The sequence below is a fragment of the Netta rufina genome (genome assembly GCF_964035555.1).
Source record: "Netta rufina genome assembly, chromosome: 20".
NCBI classification, from domain to species: domain Eukaryota; kingdom Metazoa; phylum Chordata; class Aves; order Anseriformes; family Anatidae; genus Netta; species Netta rufina.
Window position 1 is genome coordinate 12,561,739 of NC_140144.1, and position 27,630 is coordinate 12,589,368.

A 27,630-nucleotide genomic window follows, 5' to 3' on the forward strand; every position below is an offset into this window, starting at 1 on the left:
ATTGTCCTCCTTTTGTGATATTCACCCTTGAATGTTCTTAGAGTGACAAATTATATCCCACATAACAGGACTGATTTTGCACATATCAGCATTCATTTGGCTAAGCAAAACAAATCCGTTGATCTTGAATGAATGAAAGCAATTTTTTGTTTTCATTCTGATCAAACACTACCACCTCAGCTTATTATGGTTTACTCCATAGTCATAGCTCTTTCTTTTTTTCTTAAGAATAAATAAAAATAAATTTGATTTCAGAAGTAAGACTTAATTTGTGGAGATTGCAGATGAGGGGTATACTGAGTAATTTGCCTTTCGGGGTGGCAAAGAAGCAGCATTTTTTATATGATTTATTAGTAAGTATTGTATCTTTAATAAGAAGCAGAAAACCTGTTGGATTTTTCTCTGCTCTTTTAAAAGCCCAGTTACCCCACAGTGCATCTAGAATTAATCCCTGGAATTGACCAGTGCAAATCGCCAAGTGGCCCAAATAGATTCCCACAAAGATTTTCTACTAACCTTATTATTGTGTAAGAGTCTACTGCAGGACCGTCATTCCCAGTAGTATTGCTATGAACTTCTAAGTCCACCAGCAGTTCACATGTATTTCAGTAACATGAGTCATCAATAGGGTATTCCTGATTTGTGTATAAACAACTGGGGTTTGAGGAGAACTCAGAATGTTTGTTAGCATTGGAACAGAAAATAGATTCGTTGTATGGTTGTGGGGATTTTTCATTTTGTTTTGTTTTTACAAATGTTTGCATTTTTGTTAGCATTTTATAAGTGAGGCAGGAAGAATTCTTTCAGTATAAACAAATCAGTGCAGTGAGTAATACAGGAAATTCTCTTTTCAGGTTTCTGTGTAAACTGAAGCACAAATTTGAGACAATTTCATTGTGTAAAGGGGAAAGACACACGAGAAAGATTCATGTGAACGATCTGTTCCATTGAATAGGTTACTTTACCTCTTAACTGTGAAAATAGAGCATGATGAGAAATATTTTTTTAAGAAATGCCTACAAAGATCACTTGTAGGGTATGCATGTACAATTCTTGTGTCTTTTTAAAATCTTTTAGATAGCAGTTGATAATGTTTTGGCTCTGGACATCCTCTGTCATCAGGATATATTGAAATATATAAAATTATATACTTATACATATAAAACTATTTTTTTCATAATCTCACTCTTCTTCCACCTAAACAAAGACTCCTCTTCATACTGATTACTGCTATGGACATGCATCAATGAGCAACGCTTCTTAGAATTTCCAATTGGACTGAACATTGAATGTGTTATATTGGCACTGGTTTTCTAAAAACCATCTGAGAAAAGGAACTAAGCATGTGTAACATTTTTATTTAAATGTTAAAAATTAAAATGAAAAAATAAAAATTAATGTAAAATTAAATTAATTTTAAAATTAATGTAAACATTTCTATGAACAGACTAAACAAACATCAGAGTATATAAAATATACTTAGGAGCCATTGTCACAAAATCTCTTCTATTTTAATCTGTTAAGCTGAACAGCCTGTTTTTTTGTTATCACCATGATAAATCATATGTAATTTTAAAAAAGTGTTTAAAAACAAAAGAGTACATTTCTCATCTGACAAGTAATTTAATTTTGCATTCAAAATGACTTTTTTCATACCAAAAGACAGACAGTTTAAATGAGAAAGAAGGAGGGAAAAAACAAAAAAAAAAAAAAAAGAAGATGCTCATAATGAAAGGAGAAAAGTAAATAAGGGTGTTCTTCCTCCACCTCCTGACTGTCTATATTGGCTGCTGTGAGTCCGTTCGTCCCTTCCTAAGTGTCCAATGGGCAGTATAGGAAAAGTACGGCTTGTCTCAGGTTGTGAATTCCATTCCTGGAGTCAGATACGTTTAATCTGATCTTCAGTCTATACTGTTTAAAGGAAAAAGAAATACAATCTGCAGAAATAATAACTTGGAAGAAAACATTTCTGTGGTAAGGTGCTCTCCATTCCTCTTCAATGCTCAGTTCTATTAATTGCTGGGTAAAATATAAGGAAGTTAGTTCATATGAGGAATTTTTCGTAACTATTAAGTTCATAAGGTGTTCTTGGTTAACACTTTGTACAGACAAATCAAGCTTGATATTGTTTTTGTGAAGATATTTTTTTTCATACTTGAAACTTTAAGTAATTGGTTCTCTTCATTGAATTTTATGGATTAAAGGCAGACATACAAGTGGGTTTTTTGTTTTGATGGCTTTTACTTTGTATTGCTCACTTTTAAATGCTTTATACCAGGGTTATGAAGTTAACATTTCATTAGGATGATTTTGGAAGTTCAAACTTCAGTCATAGCAACATAATATCATCACCAATACTGTGTAATTGTTAACTGAGGGCTTAGACTTCATTACAGCTGTAATGGAAGGCAAATAAAAATACAGTTCTAAAGCAAGAAACAAGAGATTTGAACTGTCCTGAGCCAGGCAAGTAATGTGGCTTTATACTACAGTGAGTTTAGCTGGAGTACACAAATACTGACTGGGTCAATGTTGAGGTGAATAGGAAATTGTAGGTTATCTAGCAGTATTAGGAGAGAATGAACTTTCACCTCTGAATCTTCAGCGCCCCTATGTGCTCTGTAAGGTTGCTTTATTCAGAATGGTGAATAGAAACCAATTCTTGAGTCATTTCTGTTGCTTGCTTTTTCTGTTAGTATTTCCTTCAACAGATTGACGTGCTTGTAGACTGCTGTTTCTTGCTCAGCTGGAGAGTTCTCATTTACTGCCAGTTAGACAATGAATGCCACCAGCATTTTGTAAAATCCAGTTGGATTTTTTCACCTATGTGACTGCAAAAATGCTACTAAAGGCATTTATTAGGCTTCAGTGGCTACTTAGGCTTCAATGTACTTTACTGAAGAAAAAATAAAATAAAATTAATTCCCGAGGAAGGTTAGTTAAGTAAGTTACTATGAATTCACATCAAAATTTAATTAAGCATGAAGGCAGTAACTTATTATTTATTTCACAACATTAATAAATATAGTCATCCACATTAGTCTTGAATAATTCCAATGTAAGATATGCAAATACCAGTAATGAGTTATTTGACCATTGAGAATTAAAATAGCACATTCTAAGTTATTCAAATGAACATTATTTTGATTGAAAATTCATTCAAGTCATATTTTGAGATTATTTCCACTTCAACCTTTGTGCATCAGGAGTAAACCCTTTGTAGTCAGCAAGCTATGATCCTGAGATGATTTGAAAATAGTTTAGGCTGCAGTTCAATGTTCCAGTCAAAAGCATAGAAGTCCTATGTATAGTCCATTAAAATGGACTATAAATAAAGGCTCTTGTCCCCAAAAGGCAGTCATCAGTTCAGTTCTCCTGATAGTTAGAAAGTTAACATGTTATTAATAGCTCTAATTCTGTTTGATTTTGTGGTTAAGTTCTGCATGTGACATATGTGCTTCTTATAGGCTGCCATATGTTTCCAAGTATAAAGAAAAGTTCAATATGGTGGTAATGATTCCAAAGTTTATGGCAGACATAAGTGCAGGAAATGATATCTTCTTCACGTCCTAAAGCATATATACTTGTGTTGATGATAGAAACTGATTTTTCTTTTTCAGCATTGTGACTTCATATTCTACCCCACTTCAGCATTCTCTCTTTCAAAAGAAGAGTAACAGTTTACACTAGCCAGGGATGGTTTTTTTGTTTTTTGTTTTGTTTTGTTTTGTTTTCCCTTGAAGTATCTTTAGGAGTGTGAAGCCCAATAAAAACAGCTATATCCTCCAATAGTCCTGTTTGCTGGACTGGAGAAAACCATGTGTCCATTTTCCACTGTGGTTGCCAACTGGTTTTTCAGTAAATTTTGAACAGGAGGCAGACATCTGATTAAAGTGAATTTCTTACAACCAGCCGTGATTTGTATATTATTAGTGGCTATGATGGTCTTATTTAATTACCAAACTCATATATAACTGTGAATAGTGCTTTCACAGAAAGTTTTCATGCTTTCCAAAACATTGTAGAGATTCTTGTTGCTTGCAAGTAGCATTTAAAAAGGAGCTTTAAACTGTTTAATTGTATGTGTTTGAGGAACTGTGTCATTCACACAACTTCCCTGGCAGCAACTTAAGTCAGTTCGTTCTGCCTTGCTATGGTGAGAGGGAGAAGGAGGGAGGAAGGGAGAGAGTGAGGGGGGCTGGGGAGAATATGTAACTGGAGAGCTTATAGTATGCTAACTGTTCACAGTTTCCAGTTGAATTAGCTGTAAAAGACATCTGTGTTCCTGCAGCGTTGGCTAGGAGGTGCCAAGCATTTATGGTACAGCTATTAAACAGATTATTTTGGAAGGTATAACTTAATGTATTTTTCCAGAACAAAAGAAAAGTTCTAATGTAATATATAGCAAATAAGTTAGCTTTCTAAGCAACTTAAGTTCCTTAGAATTTGCACACTAAGTGTGACTCAGTATAGAAACCTTTATGCATGTTCTTTATCATCATAATGCTGAAAAGTTCAGGACTCATGTGCTAATCAGAATATAGAAAATGGTTGCTTGCTGTCTGAAACGTGTCTATCCTGTCCTGGAAGACAAATATAAAAAGATAAAATAATATTAATATAATAACTATGCCCAGGAAATCATCTCTCTATTATGAAGTGAGTGACTCAATGACCAGTCTTCAAGTTTTTGTGTGCTTTAACTAACCCTTTCATGAAATTAGGAGGGGTTTCTAGCATTTAGAAAGCCTTTCTAGCAACATCTAGGCCTCAGCAATGGGCCCTTTATTTGGGGATTTTTGTTATGCAGTACTCAGGGACAGTTCCTCAACCTTCCTTTATTTTAGTTTAGTTTATTTTCATTTTGTTTTCTATGTTTTGTTTTGTTCTGTTTCTTCTAAGTGGGCCTCAGTATAATTCTTGACAGGACAATAAGTAGACCAGAGGTTTTACCTTACTGCCCTAGAAGGAACATGGAGCAATTAATCTGAAACCAATGTATTTTCCTTTTTGTTACTGGGATAGATTCCAGCTCATTGTGTTGAATCCATTCAGTTTTGAGAGCTGCTGAAGAGCTTTTAATATGTATTTTAATTATTAGAAGTGATAGATTCATCAGATGTGAACTATGTGATATGCAGGACTTTAAAATGTACAAAGAAGAAGAAAGAGACAGTGGAATGTTAGCACATTTGTAACTCTCTGGAAGTAGGTACACTACACTAGTGACATCTCTAAAGTACTCTCAGAGTTTTAGAATTTAAAAAAAATTCCATGTAAACACCAAGTCTGACATTTAGTTTTGCCATTTGTTTTACTGGTTGCTTTGGCAACTAATAAATAGTTTGTGTTAAGTGCTTTAGCAGCCAGTCTTTCTGTAGAAATGCGGTTTGTCTAATCCTCTCGCAAGTGCTCGATTATTGCTTCATGTGCATAATGTCTGCTTTTGCTATGCTGTACTTAAACTAGAAATGGCAGAACTTTGATTTCTTCACAAAAAGTTTACAGACCATTCAGAAAACATTGCTCTTTAGTTTCAAACTTATGCTCGCTTCTCATCTCTCCCTTTATGATACTTTCCCTAAAAATTTTTAAAACTCACTTGAGTATTTTCAAAATAAATTAATACCAAATAAATGTGTGGGATTCACATGTTATCATCAACCACTAAACCCAGCCAGAATTAGTGTACTCTGTTTTTTTTCTTAATAGACCAAAGCTTCCTAAAAATTGTAGGATATTCTGTAAAAATCATCAGAGAAGACAATCATGATGAGTTTTTAACTTTTTAAAATCACTTTCTAGTACTTTCTATGACTTCCTTAGCAAATGAGTCTCTTTACTATCCTAGTTTAACTTATACTTATTTTAACTACCAAGCTATTAACTAGGAATGCTAAAAATACATAAAACAGCCAAAAGACAAGGGATTTTATCTACTCTGTGTCTCTTTCTTAATTTTTGCAGGTTTTTTGTTGATGGATTGATTAAAGTTGTATGGTTCTTTTTGAGCTCAGACTTCAGAGTCTGAGTTTCCTTGCAGCTATGCTGTCATAATGGATATGTCTTCACTGTCACTATAGATGTTGTCCAAACTCACACATTACTCTGCAGATCCAGCTGCAAGAAAATCAGCATTTTTACTGAAGTGTAAGTAAGGGTTTTGTACATCAGTGAATTTATAAAAGTAACACCTGAAATTGAAAATGTCATCTCTATTCAGGGAGCACCTGAAGGAAATACACTTAAGCATGTTAGTGCAGTCAGAAGTGCATTTGAAATATGGTTAGTTGTACCTAGTCTTAATAGACTGGCACAGACAAAAGTGTCCTAGGTTTCTGATGGGCTTGTCCAGTTTGCTGACTATATTAAACTAGAACAGTGATCTTACCTGTACTGTAACTTTATCTTTTACTATCATTAACCTATTTCCATGATTCTACTCTTGGAGATACTGGATTGAGAATTACTGAGCAGACTCTTCTACGGTTCATTTTGTATTTTATTTGATACTTCATATATTAGCATCAACAAACTCCCCTCAGTGTCCACATCACTTAATTTGTAACAGCTGGTCTCCTTTTTTTTTTTTTTTTTGGCAATTTTAGTAAAGGAAATAGGCCAGAATTGAATAGTCCAAGAAGACTGAACTATCACACATGCACACAGGTTTTTCCTAATACCAATGGAGACAGGTGAATGGAGCCACGCTTGCTTAAACTGTACGTGGCCATTAAGGGACATCTTTATCCTGAGATACCATCCCAGCATGATTCACTGTTACACTTAAATTTATGGGAAGGAAAAATATAACTTAATTTGCTCATTGAATGTTCTATTTTTCTGTTAATTGTGTTTAGACATTAGAAAAGACTGATGCATCCGTCAGTGTTTATTCACTCGTTGCAAACCATGCTCTTGGAATTATTCTTTAAATTAGTGGATGTGTTCAAATACAAATTTGAACATAAAGACTACATCAAAAGAGGGCCACACTATATTCATTCCAAGCATTCTTGGCAACAGTAGGGGGTAGCATTTGGAAAAATAAAAATTTAAAAAATTGGTCAAACTATTGTTGTTACAGATTTGAGGGGGCTATGGAGAAACACCTTATAATAAATTGCCTAATAAATGTATTCTGGAGCTCTGTAAATGTAAAGTAGGTTCTAAAAAATAGAACCTGTAAGTGAAGTGAATCAAAAGAACACCAGGTCCCTCTCTCTTAATATCTCATTTTGTTTGTTTGTTATGAATTTGGGGGTGGCATTAGTTGACCAAAGCAAGTCAGTTAAGTTTGAGGAAAAAAGGAAATAACTCCTTTTAAATAAATGTGAATGTTTAAAAACACAAAGTCTATAATGAAACAGTGAACTAAAGTTTTTCTTTCTGTGAAATTTTTAGAATTAGAAAATCTTGATTGCCAAAGTAGACAAATATTCTATACTAGTTATTGTCCTTAGGATAAAAAAATTACTTTACTTTTAGTAATGTTGCCAAACTACTTTTTGTAAATTTATCTTTACCTTAGAATAGAACACTAATTACAGCAACAGGGATCATGTGACAGAAATGTTTGTGTTCCCTGTATTCCCAGGGTGCATGGTATTAGAAATGGTTTGTTAGTTTTTTTTGTTTTCAAGTGAGATTTGTTGTGGGGGACAGCAGAAAAGTGCAGCCAGAGTCCTATTCTTACCATGTTCTTGTCTGAGAAGCCGGTGCAACACTGCATGTCATATGCATTGACAGGATCTAGTTGCAATACTTTGAAAATGAAATCTGTGCTTTGACAACAGCCATCATTCTAGATTTAATAATTTTTATGTCTTTCTTGATTGCATACACAACGTTCTTCTTCATTTCCTTATGGTGTGTTTTGCAAGTAGGTCTTTGTGTTTGACAGTTTTACTCACTGAGTTTGGTTACAATGGCAACAGAAAAGTCAAAATTCACAGCAAAGATTTAAGTAGAGAATCTGTGTCTTAGAATGTCCTTATTTAGTTTTAGAAACAGAGCTGGTAAACATCAATTTTGCTTCTTAGCTACTCATGAAAAAATAGTAACTAGTTGAAGCTGTTTTTACCTTCTACAAAAAAATCCTGTCACTCAAATTTTTCATCATATAATATGCAACTCATTGCAGATTTTTTTTGTTTGGATGCCTAGTGTTGGTTTATTGATAGACTTAGCAAATAAAAATTGTGAACCATTACTTCTTCACCCTGTTGCTCTATTTAAAAGCTCTGGAGACTGTAAATGTTCGCATGTTCTACTGAAGGGTTGCAAAAGTAACATTCATTTATAACATTCGAAGGATTATTCATGGAAAAATTATGCAAAGGAAAAAAACCAGTGAGATCCTTTGGGACATGTGTAAACTTTTCCAAATGTTCTTGCCACAGACCGCTAAACAGTACTCAGTTCATTCTGATGAAGTTGTCTTACATTCCCTACTGCAAACAATTTTTAATAACGTTTTAATATTTTTATACGTTATTTTTTCTACATGTCAGCATAGACTTGAAAATGATGTTGAGAAATAATGAAAACCAAACTAACCCTTGTTACTGCCAGCTGACTGGAAAATCCTACTAAGAGTGCTTTGTCTCCATGAAAGGCAAAAAAAAAAACAGAATAGCAATCATGGTAACAGTATGCACTAGGAGTGGAGCCAGGAGAGTTAAGAGAGTTAGTAGTAGCAGATGACTTCAGTTGTTGGAGGGAAAAAAAAAAAAAAAAGAAGAAAAGGGAGGGGGGGAGGGCAAAATAACTCATTCTCAAATGAATTTAAGTTTTGGAATTTTGTTATCAGCGGTCTCAGGCATTGTTCCCCCAGCTAATTGCTCAGCAGTCTGGTATGACCATAAACATCCCTTGGTCTGTGCAGGTTTCATCAGCATCTCACCACTTACCCTCCTTGGCATATTTCTTGGCACAGGCTTTCTTATATTTTACCCCTTTACAGAAACGAGGTCATCTCCCCTGTGCTCCATAACTCATGCTGACACCCTCTGCGCCCCCTGTCTTCTTACTGAATTGACTGTACCCTGCAGCAGAGTTCCAGTCTAACGAGAGTTCTGAACTTCTCAGTTCTTCTGCATAGACGTTTGACAGCCAAGCAGATGTAAAGACTTCATAAAGGTTTATAGGCTCAGATTCTTTTTGTCTTAACCCAGAGTTAACAGAGACAAACTGTATATATTTTCTTCTCTTGCCTTGGAGATGAGGAAGATACAGAACTATGTAGAAAATGGCCACTCCAGAGAGTATCATCAGCATATCTGATACTGGTCTTTACCTTCTCCCACCAAACATTCTGTTTTCATTGGTATCTTCCCTGAAGACACCTAACTAGGAATTAGAATAAGTCCATTATCTCCTTTCACAGGACTGATCAAAGCAATTGTAATGTCTAATGGTAAAGAAGCCAGGTTGGAACTGTTGGCTTAAATTGTAAGGCTCCTACACCTATTCCAACAAATTCTGTCACCACTGGGACATCTCACCTTACTTGGGCAGTATTTTAACCTGTACTGAAGTCTGATACAACAGGTTTTATATCAGTCCTCAGTATGAGATGCACAGTCCTCTTAGTCATATTACATCATTTGTTTCGCTTCTTTTTAACAAACTTTTTCTTTTCTCTGTCCAGGTAATAAAAGCTCTTGCTATAATTAACTTATAATGATTGCAAATATTTTTGTTTCTGTTATATTCATAGTGTAAATTTCACCCCATGCTTCCGAAGTGGGGATTTCATTTCCTAAACTAAAGTGCACTGTAGATTCTCAAAGATCTATTATTGTTGATAGACATCATCTCTATTTTTTATTTAGAGGCTTTTGTTACGGATAATGTTTGAACCTATATACTACCTGGAGATAAAGCCAACTGACTTTGATTTTGTTATGGCTTGATTGTGTCAGCACAAAGCTTGCTATTTTGCTGTTTTTTTTCTCTAGATAGATGTTGTGATGTAGTCTCCTTGCTTTGTGTCAATGAACATTGTCTTAGAATCAAACTAATTGAACAGTCTTACTGCTTTGAGTTTAGTGACTTTCCACAGTAAGAAACTTAATCCTTTAAACTGTTATGTATTACATCTAAATAACTTTGTTAAATTTTCTGTGGCATAGTGGCTGTGTGAAAAAGCACTGCAATGTACTAGTACTCATTTAAGGCTGTGCTTTGCGATTGCTATTCTTTAACGGGCTGTAGTTTCAACAATTTATTAAACATTGTTTCAGTAGCTCTCAGTGAACTGTAATGTCATCCACTTAAAAGGATTTAATGTAAATCATGATTTAGAACTGGCAATAGCACCAGAGAGAAAGAACTGAACAACACAACAGGTAGCCATAGAAAACTGAAACAATCCTGTAGCCACATTAAGGGGCATCACACTTTCTGTTTATACTCTAACTGGTGCTCAGCCTCCATGGCAGAAGAGGAGAGTGAACCTTCTTCATCTTGGGGAAAAAGCTTCTAAGGTTTTCATAGAAATGCAACATCTTAATTGAAAATGTAGCAGAACGTTGTACTCAGCCTTTTTCTTCTGACCTCCCAGGCATATGGTTCTGGTTGAATCTCTGGATCAAGAAATGATTAAAAGTGCATTTTTTTAGAATTGCATGTGACCTTTAAACGTAAGACCTAGTCTGAAGCCACATGCCAGTGACTCATGCTACTAGTGTCATGTTTCACAAATTCTCAGTTGTGATAAACAAATGGTAGCAAAGCCAAGCAGGCAAAAATCCCCTCCTATATATGATGGTGTACAGGAAGAAGACAGAAAACAGGATTCAGTGTGTTTTGTCTTTTTCTTCTTTTCTCCTCCCACTAAAGGATGATCTGATGAACAGTGTTCATTAGAAGAATTTTCAGTAACTTAATTTCCTCTCTCTTGGCTGCTGGAAAGTTTCCTATTTCTTCTTGTTGTGAAGCTCTTTTGTTTTTGTTTGTTTGTTTGTTTGTTTGTTTTTGTTTTTTGTTTTTTTTTTTTTATCTGTTTTGCTGCTACCTAATCTATATCAAGGCTGGAAATAAGCAGGTGCGGGGCAGACAGCCACTTCCATGACCACCATTCCCACTTCTGTCATGAGTAGCAACATCACAACCAAATATTTATCAGTGAAATCTTAACTGTTTATTGTGAAGCCAAGAATAGCCTTGCATTCACTGAGTATGATGATAGGCCTTGTTGTTCACTGCTGTATTGCAGAGTTCGTTGCTGATCTTTTGCAAACTGCATCAAGGAACTGGAATAAGAATATCTTGTCCACATTTTCCATGGGGCCTCATAAAATGTGTTAAATGAGAGGAAAAATAATTGCAATGAGACATTGCTAAAGCTCATAGATGAGTGAGAAATAATACATCTGTCTGGGCATAGATACGTGAAAAGTCCCTGCTTTCTCTTACATGCTTAAACAGTGAGTCAGTATAAGCAGATTGTTTACAATTTATTCACAACATAGAGTTGTGAGTAAAACACTCCCTGCTCACACTCGAGGTACAAACGGACTGTATGGTTCTGCATGTTACACTTCAGCACATCCAGCTTTTTTAAGGGTGCCAAGATTTTTTTTGTAGGAGTTCATTGTTGAAAGTATGTGCAAAGCTGTTTTAAAAATTGCTTCCAGGCAGTTCAAGTATATAGAGATGAATTCATAGTAGAACTGGATGTTATAACCCCAATGTGGAAGAAATACTTACTCAGAAATGATGTGTTCAGTATATCTGTAGCAATTAATTTTAATCAGCAGCTAAACACACAAGCCCATGACATTTCTGGGTTTTGCATCACTTCAGTGTTAAATTATGTGTGTCTTTTAGGTCCATCTGAAGTCTCAGCAATTATGAAATTCAGCAGGAGACCAACATGTCCTGATGCCTCAGTAGCAGCAAGTCTTCCTACACCTCCAGTACCAAGGCACAGGAAGAGTCACAGCCTGGGAAACAAGTGGGTGTACACCAGGCTGTGTCACCATCAGGCAATTTTGCACATCACAAAGGTTTAATCTGGCAGCAGAACGCTCTTTGCTTTTGCCTCTTCCCTTTCCTGTATTGCAGGAGAGTTTCAGGCTTTAATGTCTATTTTGTAGGTTTTCTCTTTATACTTTGTTTACACTGTTCTCTGCTAGTGCTAGAAATTGTCAGTACTCCAAAGTTGTATAGCTACTTTGGCCTGTGGACACCTGGTGTGCAGAACCGTATTTTATTTATTTATTTATTAACATCTTGACTAATAAATCTAAGGAAACATACTGGCTTCTTGGCACTCATTATCATTCAGGAAAGTTGTGACCTTTTGGACTGTTCTATAGGTTAGAAACATTTTTCTCTGTACCGCTTACCAGCTAAGTAAGAGCTCCCCAGTTAAGGGTAGCATATACCAAATTTCACATTTAATGGGTTAACAAAAAAGTAGTTCGCATAATTGATGTGTTAGTTCAGCTTAGTGCAGGATCACTGAGAAGTGCCTTAGATGGAGCCTGCTTGTTTTTTCTACCTTTGCATCTACCCGTGATGTTCACATACTGTACAGAGAGGAATAAAAAACTTACATAGTTTCCCATTTGCAGAGAAGTAATCCTTGTTACTTAAAAAGGCTGCTAAAATTTGAAACTCGTTCAGGTAGTCAAGGAGCATATATAGAAGCAGCGTGAAAACGAGCAGTGCCATTTATCTGCTTGCTACTTAATAACCCATAGATATTTATGATCATTGTATGATAAGGCAAAGTCTAAGCAGAAAAATCAGACAGGGTTGTTATCAGATGGCATAAGAAGATTCTTGCATTTTCCTCTCTATATTTTTCCAGCATGATGTGTCAATTCAGCATAGTGGAGAGCAAAAGTGCCACCTTCCCGACGGAGAAGCCACGCCACCTTCTGGATGACAGTGTCCTGGAGTCACACAGCCCAGCCCGCAGCCACGCACTGAACTCAGTTTTCACCAATGGCATTTCAATAGGTAGGGTCTGGGGGGGAATTGATATACCTGTTTTTGGGTCCCAGTTCTTTGGAAACTCTGAGAGATCCCCAAAAGCAGGAAATCATGAAGGTTATTAGCTCCTGGGCAAAAATTGATTCCTTTTATAGAAGAAATTAAATTAGAGCTACTGCTCAGATATTTAGTCAACTTTATCTCAACTTTCCAGAATTACCTAGTGATGGTTTTGGTAAAAGTGGCATGAAGGAGCACTTTCTTCCTATATGTTCTGTACATAACACGGAGTGTTTGTTAGCCTTCACAGGTTAAAAAAAAAAAAAAAAAAAAAAAGTGCTACTGCCAAGACAGTATATATTCACAAAGAATATATTTCTTTCACAAAGAAAACTAATTTTAACGATGTATTTTAGAAGGTGAGAGAATAATTTAGCTGCGCTCACTGAGACATGAAAGAAGCTTAAAATAAACTTGTGAAAAAGGTTGATGGCAATAAAATTATGGTATTATAATTAACTAACTATAATGATAAAAACATCAATAATTGTATTCTAAGCAAAAGAAGGCAACCTTTTATGTGACTTAGGCTATTTCTAGAATAAGAAATAGACTGCAAAGGCTAGCAGAATACTTAATCAAGGAGAGCTTGACATTAAGATGATCTTTGGTCTTCTGAAAATACAGCCACAGTTCACTTCAGTGTTATACTTAGCATTAGAGCATCACTCTTGGACATATTAAAACTGAGTTAAATAGTTATGCAAGGGAAGGAGGGACAAATTGGTCATAAGCTTCAAAGAGAAAAAGGGATTATCATTGTGAATTCCATCACATTGATTTGTCATGGCTCCTAGCAGCAGCTGGCATACCGTCTGTTACGGGTGTGCTTGCTTGTTGAAAACAAATAATGCTATCTTGTCTAATAACTTTGAATTACAGATGTTGAGGTAGAAATACTGCTTTACAAAGTGATTGTATTTTGTGTTCTTGAAGTATTCAGCTTTTTAAGGAAAGGCAACATAATTAAAAGAAAAGTAACATGCAGATTTCTGGTATTTAAGCACAGCAGCAATGATGACTTCATCAGTGAGAAATTATAAATAGGCTGATGTAAGCCTCTTCCAATTTTAGATGTTACCATGGTCTCTAAAGACCAACTTGGAAACATGATTTCAATGAGCAATTTCCATGATAGTATATAAAAATTATTCTGGTGAGCCATATACAATGGCTTTTTATTGGTGGTTTTCTTACTCCTTCTCTGTACTCCTCTTTTTCTAGATAGCAGTGAAAGCTCAGAATTTAGTGAGGAGCTGTCATCAGGGCTTGAAAGGTGAGTTAGTTTTTGTTTACAGTCACTGAGCACTATACAGATTTAGGTGATAAATTCCTGAATGATCCCTAGCATAGATAAGCACTAAATAGTTATTTTTATCAAATTATTGATCAGCTAATAAAAAATTGAAGACATTTTTGATGTAAAGTACTGTCAGGTTGTTGTGTTTTTCTTCCCACGGACCTGAAAAAATTGGGAAATACCTCTTTTATGTTTACCAAACCCTAATTGTTGAAGTCTCAAACTAGACTTTAATTATCAGATATTTACATTCACAAACAGGGGTCGTTTGTACGCCACACTTGGGCCTAACTGGAGGGTACCAATCCGGAATTCTCCCAGGAGTCGAAGCTGTGTCTACAGGTACAGTTCAGGCCTACTTTGCTCAGTGTATGGTGCTAAACTTTCATCTGGGTCTCTGCTCTTTCCTAGATCAAAAAGGTATTTTGTGTCTTAAAGTATTCTTGTGTGACTGCATCAGCTTATGTGACTCTTTTTGTCCCACTTGTAAAAATTCCTGTTAATGCTAAAACAGTGTCAGGGCCAATTCAAATGAAATTCAGTTCAGGTGCTGATTGAACTGGTAATTACATCTGGCTTCCATATTGCAGAAAGCTGTTGTTTACTTTTGAGTTCTGTCGACATTTATCAACAGTCCCGGCAATCAGGGAAGGTCCCAGTCAACTGGCGGCTAGCAAACGTGACGCCCACATACAAGAAGGGCTGGAGGGTAGACCCGGGGAACTATAGGCCTGTCAGTTTGACCTCAGTGCCAGGGAAGCTCACGGAGCAGATTATCTTGAGTGTCATCACACGGCACTTACAGGGCAACCAGGTGATCAGGCCCAGTCAGCATGGGTTTATGAAAGGCAAGTCCTGCTTGACGAACCTGATCTCCTTCTATGACAAAGTGACGCACTTGGTGGATGAGGGAAAGGCTGTGGATGTGGTCTACCTTGACTTCAGTAAGGCTTTTGACACCATTTCCCACAGCATTCTCCTCAAGAAACTGGCTGCTCATGGCTTGGACTGGCATGCGCTTCGTTGGGTTAAAAACTGGCTGGATAGCTGGGCCCAAAGAGTTGTAGTGAATTGAGTCAAATTCAGTTGGAGGCCAGTCACTAGTGGCATTCCCCAGGGCTCGGTACTGGGGCCAGTCCTCTTTAATATCCGTATCGATGATGGGGATGGATGAGGGGATTGAGTGCACCCTCAGTAAGTTCGCAGATGACACTAAACTAGGTGCATGTGTCGATCTGCTCAAGGGTAGGAAGGCTCTGCAGGAGGATCTGGATAGGCTGGACCGATGGGCTGAGGTCAACTGCGTGAAGTTCAACAAGGCCAAGTGCCAGGTCCTGCACCTGGGGCGCAATAACCCCAAGCAGAGCTACAGGCTGGGAGATGAGTGGTTGGAAAGCTGCCTGGTGGAGAAGGACCTGGGGAGTATTGGTTGATAGTCGGCTGAATATGAGCCAGCAGTATGCTCAGGTGGCCAAGAAGGCCAACAGCATCCTGGCTTGTATAAGAAGCAGTGTGGCCAGCAGGTCTAGGGAAGTGATTGTCCCCCCGTACTCAGCTCTGGTGAGGCCACACCTCGAGTACTGTGTTCAGTTTTGGGCCCCTTGCTACAAGAAGGACATGGAGGTGCTCGAGCGAGTCCAGAGAAGGGCGACAAAGCTGGTGAGGGGTCTGGAGAACAAGTCAAGGAGCAGCTGAGCCTGGAGAAAAGGAGGCTTGGTGGCAACCTTATCACTCTTTATAAGTGCATTAAAGGAGGCTGTAGTGAGGTGGGGGTTGGTCTATTCTCCCATGTGCCTGGTGACAGGACGAAGGGGAACTGGCTAAAGTTGCGCCAGGGGTGTTTTATGTTGGATATTAAGAAGAACTTTACTGAGAGGGTTGTTAGGCATTGGAATGGGCTGCCCAGGGAAGTGGTGGAGTCACCATCCCTGGAAGTCTTTAGAAGACGTTTAGATGTTGAACTTAGCGATATGGTTTAGTGGAGCACTTGTTAGTGTTAGGTCAGGGGTTGGACTCGATGATCTTGAGGTCTCTTCCAACCTAGACAATTCTGTGATTCTGTCAGTTTTATGACATTACAGAAGCAGGTTTGTCATGAAGGCTATATTAGCATTTAGATTGACTTGTTTTTAATACAATTATTTGTGATGAATAATGAGGTTAGAGGGATGCTTTCTCTACCCTTTCTCAAAATTTCCTTCTTGACTTGTAGGACAGCTACCCATAACATCCATTTGTGTCAGAGAGCGTTAGTAGGATGTGGTGGTTTTGTGCAGTATAGAGGTGTGACCTTGGACCCAGAGTAGGCGAGGGAACAACTGCAATGCATATGTAGCAGGTACTCACAATGCTGCTAGTCACTAAGCCATGGACTTTTCAGAAACAGGTAATCCATTTACAACTCAAAGAGATGTGATGTGGAAAATAGTGTGTAGTTAGTCATAAAATAATTTCTAAAAAAATAATAAAATGATTGCATTCATACCTGTTGGAACTTGATAAATTCCATGATAGTTGGAAGTGAAGAAGTATATATAAGCAGTAAAGAAAATAGGGCCCAGGTACAGTATTCTGCAAATACTGAGACATAGTTTGAGTTAAAATCCAGTCAGTTTTTATTTTGTCTAAATTATTTTACTATGGCTTTTGTAGAAATGTTGATACAATACATAAATGTAAGTGCAGCCATTTTACCTGAGCTAGTAACATCTGACAGCAGCACAGGTCAGAAGTTGTACAGGATTGTAAATACATGTATATACATTATAAATAAATAAAGGAGTAACATTTAAACAATATTTCAGTTACACCTGCTTCTGAAAAATACTCCCTTATGCACGTCTGTATAATAATACTGGGAAGAATACACATAGCACAGACAGGGCAGTTCCATTTGATCAAAGTAGTTGTACCTGCCAGTTTGAAGTGCAGGTCTTGTATAGGTAGGTGCTGCTGTGTATATCACATTCACTAGCCTGTGTTTTTATGATACCATCTGACTTGTTCATATACAGAATGATGTTTCTTTTGCAACTGACTGTGAGATTGTGTGCATGTCCTTTTCCTTGTATTCATTATCAGACATGATTTAGTTGTCTCTGGTAAACTTCATTGGAACTTATATTTACAAAATATCAGGCTTGGGATTACATGACAATGAAGAGAGGTTAGCAGCAGATAATTCTAGTAGATCATCACTCACTAATCAATCTTTGGTTGTTATTAGCAACTGTTTATATTTCCAACTTAGCCTGTACTTGGGTTCTTTCAGTTGCAGCACTTTTTACTGTAGCATGTGGGAAGCTCTATCAGGAAGCCTCTGTCAAGGCTATATGGACTCTTTACCAGGATTTGACTCTTTATTTGGGAGTGTAGTGATAGGACAAGCTTTAAAGTAAAAGACGGTGGATTAGATATAAGGAAGAAACTCTCTGTTATGAGGGTGATGAGGCAATGAAACAGGTTGCCTAGAAAACTCAGGGATGTCCCATCCTTGGAAGTGTTTAAGGCTAGGTTGGATGGGGCTTTGAGCAACCTAGTATAGTGGTAGGTGTCCCTGCCAGTGGCAGGTGGATTGGAACTAGATGGTCTTTAAGGTTCCTTGCAACCCAAACCATTCCATGATTCTGTGTTTGTACGGGGTATGAAAATAATATTTTAATCACTGTACAATAACAATTTGTTACTGTTACTTAGTTACCTCAACTTTTTTTCCAATTAGCCAAGGTAATGTCATATATTTGTTTTTGGTAGCTAAAGCTTCTTTTAAGGTAAAATTATATTTGTGGGAGCTCTTATTGCTGAAATTTAAAGCTATTAATTTTCAGAAATCCAGATAATTTAATTTACCAGAATAAAAACTGAAACTTGCTGAATTTCCCTTTGGCTTCAGGCCTTAGTATTTATTTTGCTTCATTTTTGTTTTATTTTTTATGTCTAAGCCCTGAGAATAGAATCTTTTGTTAACCTCCAATTTTTAAAGATTCTGCTTCCCTTTAGATGTCTAGGTCTGGAAAATACATATTTATAGGGTCAAATGTCTAGTGATAAAGTATATTCAAGGCAATACAGGAAAAGTATTAGAGTTAATATTTAGAATTATATTATTTACCTCTTGTCCTTCTTTAGCTCAAAACATATGGTAATGTTACGTCTCTCTAGCCCAACAGGGTCCGGCAGCTACACGTTAGGTAGTTCTACAGGAGTCATTTCCATGGAAGGGCCATTAAGGAGAAAAACACTGCTCAAAGAAGGCAAGAAACCTACTGTAAGTGATTCTGTTCTCCCTGTGATTCTAATTCAGTTGTGATTGTTTTAATTTCTAGGATTACATTCAACTTGCAGACTAATAGTACACAAAATAATGTGTACTATTGTGTTCCTTGTTATTACCTGTAATGTGTTCCTTGTTATTACCAACTGTAAAATCATGTGGAAAGTTTTAACTAGGATATAACAAGGTTGTAATTCTTGCATGTCATTTGATTTACAGCAGCTTTATTTCTCCCTTCATTTGCACAAAATGTCTCTTGTGGCAGCAAAGCAAGTCCCAGACAACATTTTAAATCAGCATGCATTTCTGTGGGGGCAGAAATTTAGTATCATGGTGAAATGGGAAGGCTGCTTCCCTTAGCATCCACCCTTAGCATCAAAGTCATGGTCATTCATACTTACCCTAAATTCACAGGTCTCCAATGGTTCTGGTCTTACGCACTTGATAATTTTTTGTTTTCCTTAGAGTTAATTGAAAGTTTGTATGTGGAACCCTACTGTTCAATACCGAAAGATTTGAAGCATTGCAGAAATGTCATCTCAATAAATGTTAGTGATCAAATGAAGATGTCTAAGTTTTGTCCAGTAGAAGGCAGCATGCTACTTTGCAAGAACTTCTTTAAAGAACTTTACTGAGAGGGTTGTTAGGCATTGGAATGGGCTGCCCAGGGAAGTGGTGGAGTCACCATCACTGGAGGTCTTTAAAAGACATTTAGATGTTGAACTTAGTGACATGGTTTAGTGGAGCACTTGTTAGTGTTAGGTCAGGGGTTGGACTCGATGATCTTGAGGTCTCTTCCAACCTAGACAATTATGTGATTCTGTGATTTGCTGTGAAGCAATCAGTCCTGATACTTTTAGGAGATACCCGAGTAAGATAAGGCAGGGGTGTTGTAATTAGATGATCTTTAAGATCCCTTCCAATCCAAACCATTCTGTGATTTTATGAAGATGGATTGCATTCACAGCCAGACACCTAAATTTAGGTATTTGGTTTGATTTACACCAGAAGACACTCTTTATCTAACTTTCCATTCCTGGCTTCTAAACTTACCTTTAGTAGCACTTGGACTTGCTGTTGAATATATTTTTAAATGTCTGAGATATGCTAAGTTTCTGTTATTGTTTTCCTTTCTGATTCAGCTGTCTTCATGGACTAGATATTGGGTTATGCTTTCAGGATCAACTCTTCTGTACTTTGGAGCAAAATCTTTACGAGGCACTGAAAGAAAACATGTAAGCTTTAAATTTGTTCTAAAAGCAAAAATTGCATATTCATAAGCAGATCTGAAATGGTATTTGAAGAGTACTTGCTTTTCTAGGGTAAGCAATATGTCTGCACAACTTTTGCAATGAGAAATTAATTCCTAGTACAGACTCAGCTCTGACTTATTTGTCTGTCTCTTCCAGTATAAATCTACACCTGGTAAAAAGGTTTCCATTGTGGGCTGGATGGTTGCACTGCCTGATGACCCTGAACATCCTGATATTTTCCAGCTAAATAACCCTGATAAAGGTAGGTATTGCAGGGTGGGCATTCTCTGCATTATATTCCTATGATGGGGAGTAATAGCTATTGCTGAGTTTGTAGATGACAATACTTACAGTGACACTAACTTAACAGAATGAAGAGAGATTTTCAGGGAAGGATACAAATGAAGTTGATCATACTTCTATAATACCCTGAGCTACTTCTGTGGTGTCTACAGAGGTACTGCTGCACAGACAGTTACTGTAAGTTTTGCAAAAATTGCCAGACCAGTATTAGATTTCAGTAAGTATATGTACCTGCATACCCTAATCCCTGAGTTCTGAATAGCTTTCTTTAAATTCACCTGTATCAAATCTTGACTTACAGAAAGGAAAGCTAAAATATTATGAAAGTTCTCCAAACATCAAACCATTTACCAAAAAAAAAAAAAAGACATAATTTTTAATAATTATTTTTGAAGGGGTGTAACTCTTCCACTTTGATCCAACTTCAAAGAAAGTTCAGAAAGACTCTGGGATTATTTTGTACTTTTGAGTGGTTGCATAAAGATTTCTGAGGCTTCCTTCAGTTCTCGTGTGGTCAATTTCTGTACTGGACATGGATTCACATCTTTGATAAGTGCATCTCTTGGTTGTTGAATAAAATGCATAATGTGTTTGATAGCAAAAAATAAAAATTACAAAAAAACTAATCATGGAGGAAATGTGCGGTAGGACACTGAAGAAAACTAAGTTTCCAAATATCAGAAACATTCTTTTAAGTTTGGCAGTAACTGCAAAACTCTTAGTGAAAAGAAAGCCAGGAGTAAATTGAATTACCACACTGTCCTATCCAGACTTTTCTGTAGCTGTAATTTTGCCTCTCTCCCTACACACTCTCCTTAGCTTTGCAGAGCACTTATGTTCTCATGCTGCCTTCACCCAAGGATTGTTGGATAACATGCCTCACATGGGCTCTATTGTATGAGCACTGTGCTGTGTTAATTTTGTACTTCAAATGCTCATTAACAGTTTACTTAACAAATTCATTGTCTGCACAGGATTTAGAATTCACTGAAGCAGTATGTCTGCAAGTTTAGAGCCCTCAATTCTCTTATTTTTATAGGCAATGTTTACAAATTCCAGACTGGTTCAAGGTTTCATGCAATATTATGGCATAAGCATTTGGATGATGCATGCAAAAGCAACAAGCCTCAGGTAAGGCTGTGAAACTATTTCTACCCACTTTTTCCTATTTTTCAGAAAACCCTTACTACCTCTTTTAAATGTGTGCACACAGTCCTCTGGGGACAGATATAACTCCTTATTTTGTACATTCTTCCAATTTTTCAATAGGAGGAATGAAAGCTTTTTAGAACTGTAGATTTTCCACACCAAATCAGGATTTGTCACGGTTTACCTGTAGGTTTGGTGACCCTAACAGTGTTATATTAATAGGATGATGATCCATATGGAGATATACACATACATACACACACATATAGGATATATAACAAGATGCAGCTCAAGAATCCTTTTTACATGCACAGCCTCCCAACTTCCCCCCCCCCCAATGACTTCTTAGGATACTTTGTCTGGATTTGGTCCACAAGTAGAAAAATCATTTGAGTCTATATCTTTCCTTTCAGTTACAGGGTTAGCCCTCTTTTGGGCATTTGTGACTGATGATACCTTTTGCATTAGATAATAAAGTATCAGTACACTGTATTTTGCTGCTTCCCAATGCTGTAATATGCTCAGGAGCAATACACTGTTGAATAATTTACGTTTTCTTCCAGGTACCTGCTAATCTAATGTCATTTGAATAATTTGCTCTCTTACCTGCTGTGACTTCAAGTGCCAAACTGAAGAAACAAATTATTGTTCTCTAAGGAGGAAGAGGAGAAAACAATGGTTTCCCTGATGTGAGCCAGCCACAGCTGTTTCAGCACTTTCCTACGTAACTTGAAAGTGATTCTGAAACATCTTTTAAAAGCAGAAAATGAATGTTGTCCTTAGGACCAGACATAGTCTCATGCACTGAGTGAAAGAAAAGTTAGATGGACAGAAAATTAATCCTGACTCCTGCAGGATTCTAGAACACTCAACTTTTTGTGGTCACAGACTGTCCCTGAACTGATGTTTGACCACAAACTGAGCATCACATCTTCTGCCTATCCTTTTTTAAACGGTTATTTTTATTGTTAAGCTGCTTTGTGTGACTGAAGAACATTTGGCCCATGTTGGGTTTCAATTCTTTCTAATGCACAGAATGATTGACAGTGTTAACTTGCTGCAGAGTGTCAGTTAGAATAGAAAATTGTGGAACAACGTTTTTATAACCTAAGTGCACTGAGTTGCTTGGCAATGTGGCTGCCTCAGATTTTGTATCAAATCTCTGGACAATTCTGCTGTTCACATTTGAGCTATTTGGAAAAAAGGTATTTTGGCACAGGGCATTTTCTTTTCATTCAGTTATGACACTCAGAAACGCCATGACTATGTATTTAAGGTGTATGTTTTTAAATTTATGTTGTGTTAAAGGTCGTCTTTCATTCTCTTACTAGTGGTATAGCTGCTTACATTTTTTTTTTTTTGAATCTGGATGCTGTTCATCGTAAATTCCTTGATATGTGGAAGGAGGTGATCAGGTCCTATGATTCATGTGACCCTGGCTCTTCAGAATGATTCCATATCATTATTTTCTCTTCTGTCTTTCTGTTGATGACCCAGTCCCATTCAATTCCTGTATATGATGCACCTTAATGGCATATAGTCATGGTACTGCTAAATCATGATGTCAATGAAAGCTAGGCAACACTGTCTGATAATGGAAAGGGTACAAAGAAACCTCCATGCCAGTGTCCACACAAAAATAAATAAATAAATAAATACAGAGAGCCTTATTTTTAACTGAGTCTTATCCTGTAAAGGAACTCTTCAAACCCTTCCTACTTCCATAGCTATATCCCTGCTGTGCCCTAGCACACCTGTGGCCAGAGTTGTTAGAATTTTATTCCTCTGATAAGTTCAGTGCTTTTTCAATTTGAAACTCTCTTGCTATAAGGCATCACTCCTTAATCACAGAAAGACGAAAATCTCTTTTTAATTTCCTAAGATTGCATGGCTCTAACAGCAGCAACAACAATCTGTACTGTTAAAGGTAGGTTGACCGTAATTTTTGTTATTTTAATTGTCCATATTACAGTCCTGAGAATTAAGCCTAATTCATACCAGCTTTTCAAGAAAACCATTTCCTAACAACTCCTGCATTTAGGTCCTGGGACGTGACAATTTATGTAAAGTTGACAGAGACTCTTCAATAGATCAAGAGTTGTGTGAAGAGTAGTATTGCAAAATATATTTATATTTTTTTTCACTTTGTACGTTAAATTAAGACAACAATGAACCAAGAAAAATACAAGCGAAGTCAGAGCATCCAGTGCTATTAGAGACAGTGTAAAAGCTTTTGAATGCTAAAAACCTATCATCAGTAAATTAATTCAGACTGTTAGAATATATCATCTGAATTATTCTCCACCTGTGGACTTGTGTAATTAGTTACCAATGAGATTATTCATGAGAATACAGGTGTTACATGGACTGCCATCTTAATGAGTATGCTACCTATAGCCACGTGTATCATGTATTATTAGAATTCATAGGGTTTGAATGATGTCCAGTTTCTTCAGTATTTTAGGTTACACTTACACCCTTAAAGCTAAAGATGGAGTCTTATTTCTCAGTACATACTATGTGCAGATACATGTATTGCCAAAATACTATCCACTATACAGTAGCTACATTTTAGGTGGGCCAACAAATAAATACCTAGGAAGATAAGGTATTATATACAGGAATTAAATCTGTCGTGGTTTAACCCAGCCAGCAGCTAAACACCACACAGCCATTCGCTCACCCTCCCCTCTCCCTGTCTGGGATGGGGAAGAGAAATGGGAAAGTGAAGCCTGTGAGTTGAGATAAAGACAGTTTATTAAGACAGGAAAATAATAATAACAATAATGATGATAATAGTACTACTAATAATAATTTGTACAAAACAAGTGATGCACAGTGCAATTGCTCACCACCCACTGATGCCCAGCCTAACCCCGAGCAGTCCGGCCCTCCTCCCCCAGCTAGCCACCCCTATATATTGTTTAGCATGACATCGGATGGTATGGAATATCTCTTTGGCTAGTTTGGGTCAGCTGTTCTGGGTCTGTCCCCTCCCAGTTCTTGCTGCACCCCCAGCCTGCCCGTTGGCAGGACAGAGCAAGAAGCTGAAATGTCCTTGGCTTGGTATAAGCACTGCTCTGCAACAATTAAAACAGCGGCGTGTTATCAGCACTCTTCTCATCCTAAACCAAAACATAGCATTCTACCAACTACTAGGAAGAAAACCAACTGTTCTAACTGAAAACAGGACAAATCTTAACTGCAAGCATCAAGAATGGTGACCAATGATGGCACACTAACCAAAGAACAACTGTGCATGTAAAGAAGTGATTTTTGGGTGGGTGGTTGTGTGTGGTTTTGTTTGTGTGTGTAGTGTTTTGTTTTGTTGTTGTTGTTTTTTACTTTATTAGTAGCCCTTTCCCCTTAAAAGGGAATAAACTGATCAGTCTTAAATGTAAGCTAAATTTAAAATTGAATGCTCATTGGCATAATGTGCATATATATTAGAACACCAATAACATATTTTCCAGCATATTGTAATTGAGATAAACTAATGAATGTCATGACAAATTTCAGTTATGTCTAACAAGCTTCACATGGAAAGAAGAATGATATGCCTGTACACACTCAGAACTTAATAGCTTTTAGAATTTAAGGGTATTTAAAGCATATTTGTTACTGTATTTGCAACGGGCATATTTTTATTTTCTTTAAAGATACACTTTTACTCAAAATTATGAAATTATGAGCCATAGAGCTTGTTGGAGTAGTTACAAAAGGGTCCATTTTCACTTCTTTTAAAAAAGATTTCCAACTAAAAAGGAAACATCTTTACCAGAAAAGATCCAAAATAGTGTAGCATGAATGAATTAAAACATTTATGAATGATTCCTACATCTAGTCATTTGTCACTGCAATATGTATTTGAAGAGAATTAAAACCTTTCAAATAATCCTACTGAGAACCTTGGAATTTGGAAATGTGTCAGAAGAACTTGAAATCATTCACATTATTATAATTTTAATATTAAAAATATATGTATATATAAGGTAGATGAAAGTAGCAGATAATAGACTTACACAATAGTCAGGTAAAGTCTTTTCAGTATAGCAAAATTGTGAAATTACTGTACAATATAAAAAAAAAGATTCAGAATGATGGAGCAGTTTAAGAATATTATTAAAAATAGCTTGAACCAATTTTAAATTAATTTATAAATATTAAACAGTTTGTGGCTACTGGTTTGGGATTTTTTGCTGTCATCTGACAGCATTTGCTGTCATCAGGTACTTTTAATGTGAATTGAAAGCTGCTATTGACATACAACACATTGCAAACAGGTACTGGTTAATACACCGTTTTCACAAAAAAAAAAAAGTCATAAACCATGCAAGTTTAGTCTATCAAAGGGAATAACTGCAATAGTTGTGTAGGAGCAAACATTACCTTAGAATGACTCCAGAATTGTGAAGGTATACAATGTATTCAGGCAATATTAACTACTTAATCTGCAATTTTAATGTTACTCAGTGCCAAAATGCATGTTTTTCCAAATAGCACTACAATGAGGCAAAGATAGTCCTTTTCAAATTGCAATTTACTTGTCATATTATAATCTAAACCAATTTCAACACTTTGGTTTGTTTTGTGTGAAAACTGTTGCACTATTTCTGGCCGTATTTTTCAGCAGTCCACTGCATGCCATTTGTGTAAGGATTCTTTCTCTAATTCTTGTGAAGTGTCTCACCTGTAATAACCACTAAACCCTAGCATTGGAATCTAGGTTTTTGGCAAAGTATTTTGTTACCTCAGTCTTGTATCAATTTGCTGTATTTTTCAGCTTGTTACATTGATAATGATTGTTTCACTAATTAAATACTTCAAGGTTAAAAAAAAAAAAAAGTTTGTTTACTTTGACAGCAATTACATTTGGTTGTAAATTTAAAAATGTGTGAAGTATGTTTGCTGTTAACAATAAAATATTTTAAAAAGGAATAGTAGAGGTACAGAACGAATTTTTCAGCTCAAACACAGCCAACGTTTTATTTGTGAATGAATGATAATACAATCGAACAGATTTTATAGTGCCCACCATGATATGATTGATAGCTTAAATACAACAGAATCATAATTTCTAACATAAAATTGAAAATTCCTCCAGATTTTCAGTTCTGGGTTTGGAAAGTCCAAAGTAGAGACATTTATCTTACTGTTTTCCAAATGAAAGTATTTAATCACAGCCAAACACTCATATTGACTTGGACAGCAAAGTAGATTTATTTGCACTTATCATTAAACAGTATTTAGACACCTGGGTTCCCATTTCCTGTCTGCTGAAATCAATAGGACGTTATATTTCATCCAGTAATAAAACTATCTGCCCTACATTACACAGTATATCAGTTTTGACATCTGTAATAATACCTTCTGGTTTGAGATCTGAAATATTCTTTCTTATTTCAGTGATGAAATCAGGGTTCGCTCAGAACCTTGAAACACTGAGCACTGATAGGGAAATCATAATAATCAAGTATTCAGTAGAAAATTCTCTTGGAGAAGACCAACATGGAAGTGTTGGCTAGGGTCTGTCCTTTTCTGATAATTTCTTGTGTTATAAGCACCATTGGAAGCAGGCTCCATATTGTGACTGGTAAGTAGGGTGTTTTAGCTGTAGAATAGTAATTTTATAAGAAATTGCCTGAGAGATGAGACATTACCTAATGTGAATGTAAGAGCAAAGCAAGATAGCAAAATAAATAAATAAATAATAGCTGGTTTCAGGGCTGAAAATGAAAGCACATATTCCTTTCCTGAAATTGACTCATTTTCCTGTTTTCCCCCAGAAACAGGAAGACTTGTTCAAGACATTAGTACTTTGTAGTCTTGGAAATCACTTGGATCTGTACAGTTTTCCTCCAGGGCTATATCCAATGTTTGATTATAAATATTTTATAAATTAAGCATCAGTGAATCTCTTACATCTACCAAATGGTTCTTTTCACTGATAGCATTAATAGAAATGGAAGAAGGAAATTGGAATTCTTCTCCCAGTGGGCAAAAGGATAGAAATTACACTAAAAAACACATTAGGAAGGAAGAACAATTATACTCATTATACTCCAGAATGTCATTGTATTATACAGAGGCAAATTTCATGGAGAGAGAGAACTACTTTCTACATTGCAGTATTTCACTGTAATGCAACATGTTTCTGTCATAGTACACGTAAGGATGAGTACTGAAGAGCTCATTAAATGTTTGTTATTTCCAAGCTTCTTGTTTTGTAGTCTGAGACGAAAAAAGAAAAAAGTTGATTGTTCCTACTTCAGATGTCAGGCATCAGCAGGTGGTATGCAAGTGAGGTAATGAGGTCACTGGTAAATTATGTTCATTTTTTTTCT

At 36.4% G+C, this 27,630-nt stretch overlaps 1 protein-coding gene across 5 annotated transcripts in view; it reads left to right on the plus strand.

The window, feature by feature from the left end:
• RALGPS1 (Ral GEF with PH domain and SH3 binding motif 1) overlaps positions 1-26,214 on the plus strand; it is a 111,245-nt gene extending 85,031 nt beyond the window's left edge. For 4 of the 5 annotated variants that reach the window (XM_084298956.1, XM_084298959.1, XM_084298957.1 and 1 more), the window contains 9 exons: positions 11,836-11,962; positions 12,824-12,975; positions 14,233-14,284; positions 14,570-14,650; positions 18,470-18,575; positions 19,724-19,816; positions 19,991-20,096; positions 21,177-21,268; positions 21,850-26,214. In XM_084298956.1, coding sequence (XP_084155082.1) covers positions 11,836-11,962; positions 12,824-12,975; positions 14,233-14,284; positions 14,570-14,650; positions 18,470-18,575; positions 19,724-19,816; positions 19,991-20,096; positions 21,177-21,268; positions 21,850-21,879 — 839 coding nt within the window. In that variant the 3' untranslated portion in view covers positions 21,880-26,214. Of the gene's footprint in view, positions 1-11,835; positions 11,963-12,823; positions 12,976-14,232; positions 14,285-14,569; positions 14,651-18,469; positions 18,576-19,723; positions 19,817-19,990; positions 20,097-21,176; positions 21,269-21,849 lie in introns of those variants that run through there. The other variant, XR_014619007.1, reaches the window with a different exon arrangement.
• Positions 26,215-27,630: the final 1,416 nt, after the last annotated feature.